Source organism: Drosophila grimshawi, unplaced genomic scaffold, assembly GCF_018153295.1.
Source record: "Drosophila grimshawi isolate 15287-2541.00 unplaced genomic scaffold, ASM1815329v1 contig_311, whole genome shotgun sequence".
Taxonomy (NCBI): Eukaryota; Metazoa; Arthropoda; class Insecta; order Diptera; family Drosophilidae; genus Drosophila; species Drosophila grimshawi.
In genome coordinates, this window is record NW_025063098.1 from 30,094,441 (window position 1) to 30,102,061 (window position 7,621).

Genomic DNA, 7,621 nt, shown 5'->3' on the forward strand with positions numbered 1-7,621 from the left:
ATCAAAATTTATGAAAAGGGTGTATATGATAATAATAAATTTTAAATGAGAGTATCTAAATTAATTTTTTTGATTTTAATATTTAAATTTATTGAAATAAAAAAAAATTATTTAATTATCAATATATATCAAAATATATGTACCCACAGTAAGGGTATATATGTGTATATGTTTGAATCCACTTGATGTCAAAGTATTAGTAACAAAGGCCTCACATCGAGCATATCTCGGAAAAATGCTCTCAGAGAAAGACTCTTGGAGTGCGACAAACATAAAAGGGCAATTACAGCGCTTGATTGTTCAGTTGATGGATAAGTTTTGAGCAAAAAAGATGGGCAATAAATTCTATTATTTGGCAGTGTTCGCAATCGTTTGCACTGTGGTGTTGGTGGCCAGTGAAGAAGAGCCTGCAAAGATTACACCTGGCGGCCATAGGGAATTGAGTGGCGTTGAACTGGAGCAAGCCATTGATAATTTACACACAACTCTCTATGAAATGGCAGCCGGCGATGGACCCAATTTCAGGTGAGATTTAAAACAAATTTCACTTGATTAAATATAAATTATATTATATTAAATATTATATAGGGCATCCAAAGTGACAAAGGTGACAACACAGGTAGTCGCTGGCACTCTTGTCACCTACATTGCTGAACTGACCAAGGAGAACACGGAGACCATCCATCAGCAATGCATTATTAAAATCTGGTCCCAGCCATGGCTCAAAGAGAACGCCACCAACATTCAAATTACCTGTGAGGGCGATGATGCCAAATTGGATCGCACCTGGTGAACTAGTTGATAATAATATGTCCATAGATCGGAAATAGTATAATAATTGTAGTAAAATATAATATTTTGAATAAATTCAATAATTAATCAAGTCATGTCTCACTTCAAGTTTTTTTTTGATTTATTTATTTATTTAATGCCGATCTAAATCACAATATATTTAATACAGATGAAAAAATTATTTAAATATGTATAAAAATAAAATGTTATATTTTAATTTTAAAAAATTAAGTAATATCTATAATTGATTAATAAAATCTTGATGTCCAAATGAATTTATTCAATAAATTCAACAATTTTTCAAGTCGTATCTCAAATCAAGATCGTTTTGATTTATTTATTTAATAACAAGAAAAAAAGGGGAAAAAATGATTTAAATATGTATATAAAATTATATATGTATTTATATTTAGAAAAATTAAGAAATGTTTATATGTGGTTAATAATATCTGTTAACCCAAAAGTAGACTAGAAGATTTTCATTTATTTTTTAAAGGGTTTTTTTTTCATTGTGTTAAAAATGCAAATTTCAATTGTTTTCTATTTGCAGCACGATCTCTTTTATGACATAGAGAAACAGACAAAAAAAAGCGCATTTGCCCCACACGCACACACACACACACACACATACACACATTCACGGCAATCGCCATTGTGAGCACTATAAATTTAACTGCTCCACAATCACTGCTGGAAGCGACCTGCCATTGTAAGGCAGTTAAGCCTTTTAATTGGCTTTCAGTGATTTATTTGTTCAGACAAGTCAATTTTGTGGGTAACTGAATAGAAGCTAGTATATACACCCCCTACTTATGGCCATTATTTCCCAATAAAACAAATTTCTTGTACATTTAAAATTGATAAAAAATACAAAAATTATAATAAAACTTAAAAAAAAACAAACATAAATCAACAAATAAAAAAGCAAGCGATAATTAATGTTTGCATATACATTTTTTAAAGTTCAAGGTAATTCTAAATCCAGCATTCAATACATTCCAAAATTAGGTGCTGATAACGAAACCTTTTTGATGTTAGCCTAAATTATTTTTTTAAACAATTATTTTTGTTTGTTTATTGGGTTGAACACTCTCTCGACCTCTCACTTATGAGATTTTTATTTATTAAATACAACTGTATATTTGTGCCAATTATGCTGCACTCGAAAAAATATTCGCACTGGATTGTAGAAATTTGTGCTTGCATTTCTACTTTTTAGAAATGCATTTCTTAATAATAGAAATTATTTCGAAAAAAATAAAAATCAGTCTAATTTTAAAAAATATTTTCTTATATTTAGAAATTATTTGGAAAAATAAGAAACATTTTTAGTTTTCTGTGAAATAAGTAAAATCATAATATTTTGGTATTGCCAGCATAATGCTTTCTAATTTTTAGAAAAATATTTTCTTATGTTTAGAAATTATTTCGAAAAACAAGCACAACTTTTTATTTTTCAGTAATGCTTTATAATCTTTGAATATGTTGTTCACTGATATAAAAATAATAATAGCTGATAACAGGTGCCAGAGAACCGGGTGGGCTTAAGTTTTAAAATTGTATGAGATATCTGGATGTGTCGAATTACTTAGTGGGCGAGATGACTTTTTTATTCATTTTTGTTCTGTCAAATTTTTCATCCAGTAATCTACACTCCAAGTTTGGTGACTCTATCTCTAAACTTATAGTAGATATGCGGATTTATCAATATACACTTTCAGATAAACCAATTCTTTGTATCGATACCCTAAAGCGCTACTCGATTATGCGCTTATCGATTTCAAATATCAATATACCAAGCTTCAAGTTTCTAGATTTAAAGGTTTCACTTATATGAACGGACTGACATATACTCTGAATATTTTCGGTAACAGAGTATAGAAATTTAAGTTGTCTTATTTCCTAAATAGGCATCAATACATTGTATTTTGTTTTTTATCTCAACCGGTACTAATCGAAAGTGTTCGTCAAACATGCACTTAATATCATTTAAAAATTGCAATAATAACATTAATTATAATTTATATCTACAAATTATATGCACACTTTCGCTTACTAATTTTTAAATACACACGTTTCATATCAGATTAGCAAATAATGGTCGGTACTTTACACACACATACACTCGAAAAAATATCTTTAATATTTTGAAAATCGACGAATGAAGCTCAGCTTTTTTTGCTCAAAAAGTATATTTTTTAATATCAACTTTTTTTGTTTCTATAATTGCACAGCACTGAATTCTTTCCATAGCTAACTTTTTTGTTACTTAAATTGTTTCGTTCTAGTAGAAAACACTTTTAAAGAAGATGACCCTTTCTAATTTTAACACATTTTTTTATTTATTATAACTATTGTTTCTTAAAATTGGAAAACATTTTTTAAAATATTTAGAACATCCGGATATTTAGAAGTTATCATTAGAATTTAGCCAGAAAATGTTTCTTCTCTTCAGGTAATTTTGAATTTAAGTGTGATCTATTAAGTTTCAGGGGCATTTCATTTTCTGAGTGTATGTATAAGTATAAAACAATTTGTTGTTTTGCAAGCTCTGATAATACTCGTATTTGTTGTTTGTCACCTTTGCTCGCACTTTGGCTTCGTTTAGTATGCTAATTCATAGTGTTAACTGCATATTTCGCTTGACGATGCATCTATGGCTATAAAAGCCGCTAAATATGGCTATTTAATATTCAGTCTAATTTCGTGTTTTGTATCGTATGGAAACAGTTTCTCAGAATGTTCTCACTGAAGCTTCTTTTTATTCTGGGCCTGGCCATGACAGCGGTTGACTCTCTTCGCGTTAGTAACGATTTGGAATTGATCAGGCTACAAGTAGAAGTTGTATTCAATTATTTTCTTAAATTGCTCAGATTCGAGGGAGACCAAAAGAACTCAGTGGCGATGAGCTGCAGAAGGCCGAGGACACCTTAAACATATCTCTTGCTAAATTGGCTGAAGGCGATGGCCCAAACTATCAGTGAGTTCTGATCGTTATTATGAAAATTCAAAGCATTTAATATATGTTTTTCTTGTAGACTGATTCAAATAATCTCGGCTAGCTATCAGCTTGTTGCGGGCAGTAAATATGTTTATGTGGCCGAACTCGCCGATGAGAGCAACTCGAAGGTGTGCAATGTGGAGATTTTGTCACGGCCCTGGCTTGAAGACGGCACCCGAGTCACTTTTGATTGTCCCGACGGTAAAATTGAGAAACAGCACAGTTCCTAAGCAATGCCAAATTGTCGTTCAACCAGAATTTGTCTGTATTTATTTGATTACTAATTAATTCAATTATAATCATAATTATTCAATACATTTTAGAAAAGTGTACCATGAAATTAAGAATAAGAATAAGAATAAGCGTATTTCTTGGAAATATGCTTTCTGAATAATAAGAAGATAACAAGAAATGTTATCAAAGGTGTCTTTAATTTGAATAATTAAAGATTAACAAAATGAGAATGAAGAAACGCATAGTTTCATTTACCATTTTAAACGTATTTAAATGTAATAAAAAAAAAGAAAACAATTAAGATACTTCTTATGAAAATCTTATTATGAAAATTATTACTGCTATTATTTTCTCGCTACTTTTTAACGCTTTCCCTTCAATTGAACAAAATCTATAAATTGAAAGGTATTTCAGTAGCTGCTAATTTAATAATAATATATTAAAAATCAAAATTTGAGAAAGTTGCAAATGTAATGGTTTGATTTTTTGATTCCTAAGATCAAATGTCGCAATGGTGTTCTTATTTTTTCCTCAAGTATATTAACTTGTTTTTCAATATATCCATATAGTTAAAAAAGAAAGAGCAAAAGAAAGTAACAAACAAAGTTCAAATGATTTTGCATAATAAACATTTATTGAATTTTCTAAAGAAAAGTGGGCATTATGTATGCCGATTTCGGAAAAGGTTATTTAACCGAAGAACTTGCTTGGGAAACCACCGCCGCCAGAAGACAGGCCCTTGATCTTTTTCAACAGTGTGTTTCTCTGGCGTCTGGCATCCCTCCGGCAGCGGTTGAGGCGGCGACGCAATTGTCGGATGCGACGCCGGAGACGCCGTCTTGCGGCTGCACCATTACCGCCCCCGGGTGGGCCGCCTGCGGGTGGGCCGCCTGCGGGTGGGCCGCCTGCGGGTGGGTCGCCGCCTGCGGGTGGGTCCCCGCCTGCGGGTGGGTCGCCGCCTGCAGGTGGGTCACCGCCTGCGGGTGGGGTTGCTGCAGTTGTTGTTGTTGTTGTTGTTGTTGTTGTTGTTGATGTCAAATCAATGCAACTTTGTTCTGCAACATTCGCTGCGTCTTCGCACTCCGTAGGAGTACAAACTGCAGCAGCACACGCTGCATCGCTGCGTCTAATACAGCAAATGGCCAATATGGCAAAACCGAAGAGAACCGTTTGAGACTTCATTATTATTCCACTTGGTTTCGAATGCTAAACTACTGTTCGACACTGTCTATTTATAGCGATTTCTTACCATTTTTTTTTGGGTATCTGTAGTATTGTATTTATTTTTTCATATTTCGGATTTCGACATATATGCTACAGTTACAGAATTGAGTACACACAAGTGTTATTCAAAATGTTTCATATGTTATCAGTTGTACCAACACTTGCTTACATTAACTTCGTTTCAGTGTCAGCAATATCCAAATATTTGAACTTCAAATACCGGAAAATTAAAAAAGAAAATGTATATATATAAATATATATATATATAAATATATATATATATATGAATATATATATATATATAAATAAGAAAAATAATTATATTAACTAAATATAATCATAAAACACATCGAGTCAACTATTTGGCAGCATGATTTTAGGAATTTTTAGTTATAAGAAATTGTAAGAATTATGGTAAAGATGCTGGTCTGTTTCCCAGCTTTTTTACGGTTTCCGGTTCAAGTTCTGTGCATATTAATTTCCTAAATCATTTTGTTGCACTACAAATACTTTCAGTTTTAATTGAGACCATTTAAAATATCAACAAAAACATCGAATTTCTCGTAAAAATCCAATTGTATGTGCGCAACTAAATAGTTTGTATATCAACTAACAGTTGTGCCTGATGCTGATTTTGATGTTGATCTTTGCCTATTCGCCCCGCTAGATGTCGCTCTGTCTTAGTCTATAATGGATTTCAGCCTAATGCACACGCTACATAAAAATTGAATGTATTTTAGATTTATATACCCTCATAATTAAAATCACCCTGAAATGTAGAAAAACGACTTAAAAAAGTCTTTCTGGTTTTTAGAAATAATTTATGAAAGTAAGAAAATGTGTTTCAAAAATTAGAAAGGCTTGTCCCAAATCGAAAATCCCCAATATGTAGTGTTGTTTCTTTTTTTAAAATAAAAACGTATAAATGAAAACCGGGTTCGTAGAAAAAATCTCTTAAAATTAAATCAAGAATTTAAAAAAAGCAGCTGATTTCCCTTTTTATATATTTTAAAAATACTTTCTCGTATTAAGAAATGTTTTTCTTAAAGCAGAAATGTAAACATGATTATTAGAAAAGCTCATTTCTGACATTCGGAAAATACTTATTAAATCTGATCTTTCAACTGCTAAATTAGAGTTTAACTGTTAATTTAGAGATCGAAAAGCAATTTTTAGAATTGTCTAAAATTTTTGTATATGTGAAAATCTTAAAATACATATGTCTAATAATAATATAAATTGCAAATAATTGTGGCTCCTAATGAATACATAATACGGATTTGCATATTATTGATAAACTGCCCAAATTTCATCAATATCGGCTGAGAAGCACCCAAGTTATAGAACAAACGATAAAGTGAATGCATGCTTGCATTTGGGTGCGCAAAACTTTTTAATATAGAAATTTGGCAATAAAACTAGCAAAATATATTTGAATTATTTATATCGTAGTCGAGCTCTCTCTCTCACAGCATGCCTACTTATTTTATAGGAAATAAAAACTGAATGTTGAAAGTTGAAATTTCGCCTTCTTGACTGAGCAAACTTCACGTCAAGTTGAAGGGCAACCAATGCGAAACTGCTTATTGCAAACAGTTCTTCAGAACAGCTGTACAAATATAGCAATTAGCTTTTTTAAGGTTAACAAAAAAAAAATGCAAATAAATGATTTTTGCTATTTTTCACTATAAAAAGCCAAATTATTTGGCCAAACGATATCAGAAACCTCAAGCAATCTCCTGCGAAAACAACCAAAAATAATAATAATAAAGAAAAAATACAAAACAAATAATGGCAATCCGAGCTTACAGCGCAATCAGTGTGAGCTGTGGTGTCGTCTTGTTGGCCACGTTGCTCCATGTGAGGACCGCCGATGCTGTGGCCTGTTCCGCAACCATCCTCACCAACTGCACTAACTGTACGGAAGCGGTGAATGCTAACCATGAGGACTGTGTCTCCACAACCTCAACGACAACGACAACGACAACCACAACGACAACGACAACGGAACGTTCCAGAGTTCGCGTTATACGCATAAGTAATTTGAGGTACACCGCTAGGCGTCGCATTCGTGTCAATGGTAATGGCGGAGCCGCATCTTCTACTGGCACAGGTGTCGGTACGGGTACCAGTACGGGTACGGGTACGGATACGTTTACAGGTGCAAGAAACAGAAGGAATAACAGGAACAGAAGGAATATCAGGAACAGAAGGAATATTAGGAACATGCGAAACGGCAGAAACGTTGGAAACTTGCAAAACGGCGTAAGTGTCATCAACCTGAGAAGCATGAGAAACGGCAGGAACAGGAGGAACGCCAGAAATGGAAGGAACGGCAGGAACATAAATCGCAATGTGCTTTTCGGTTAA

The 7,621-nt window shown here is 32.8% G+C and overlaps 3 protein-coding genes across 3 annotated transcripts; all 3 read left to right on the top strand.

Annotated features, from left to right (window-relative positions):
* The first annotated feature begins 320 nt into the window (after nt 1–320).
* On the top strand, nt 321–883 carry LOC6569913 (cystatin-like protein). The gene is made up of 2 exons (XM_001995848.2): nt 321–525; nt 589–883. Exons 1-2 carry the CDS (start codon nt 332–334, stop codon nt 791–793), a joined length of 399 nt encoding a protein of 132 aa, XP_001995884.1. The 5' UTR covers nt 321–331; the 3' UTR covers nt 794–883.
* Nucleotides 884–3,493: 2,610 nt separating this feature from the next.
* Nucleotides 3,494–4,257, top strand: LOC6569912 (sarcocystatin-A). Its single transcript, XM_001995847.2, has 3 exons — nt 3,494–3,594; nt 3,666–3,772; nt 3,831–4,257. The coding sequence occupies exons 1-3, from the start codon at nt 3,532–3,534 to the stop codon at nt 4,021–4,023; spliced, it is 363 nt and encodes a 120-aa protein (XP_001995883.1). The 5' UTR covers nt 3,494–3,531; the 3' UTR covers nt 4,024–4,257.
* A 2,785-nt stretch (nt 4,258–7,042) lies between these two features.
* On the top strand, nt 7,043–7,621 carry LOC116806006 (phosphatidylinositol 3,4,5-trisphosphate 3-phosphatase cnrN). Its single transcript, XM_032741654.1, has one exon. It carries the CDS (start codon nt 7,043–7,045, stop codon nt 7,619–7,621), a length of 579 nt encoding a protein of 192 aa, XP_032597545.1.

Excerpts from the sequence above, each read along its gene's own strand:
- LOC6569913 (XM_001995848.2), top strand. The coding sequence starts at position 332 with ATGGGCAATAAATTCTATTATTTGGCAGTGTTCGCAATCGTTTGCACT. Across the intron at positions 526-588 it reads GGCGATGGACCCAATTTCAG|GGCATCCAAAGTGACAAAGG; the intron begins GTGAGATTTAAA and ends AATATTATATAG.
- LOC6569912 (XM_001995847.2), top strand. The coding sequence starts at position 3,532 with ATGTTCTCACTGAAGCTTCTTTTTATTCTGGGCCTGGCCATGACAGCG. Across the intron at positions 3,595-3,665 it reads CAGCGGTTGACTCTCTTCGC|ATTCGAGGGAGACCAAAAGA; the intron begins GTTAGTAACGAT and ends TAAATTGCTCAG. Across the intron at positions 3,773-3,830 it reads GGCGATGGCCCAAACTATCA|ACTGATTCAAATAATCTCGG; the intron begins GTGAGTTCTGAT and ends TTTTTCTTGTAG.
- LOC116806006 (XM_032741654.1), top strand. The coding sequence starts at position 7,043 with ATGGCAATCCGAGCTTACAGCGCAATCAGTGTGAGCTGTGGTGTCGTC.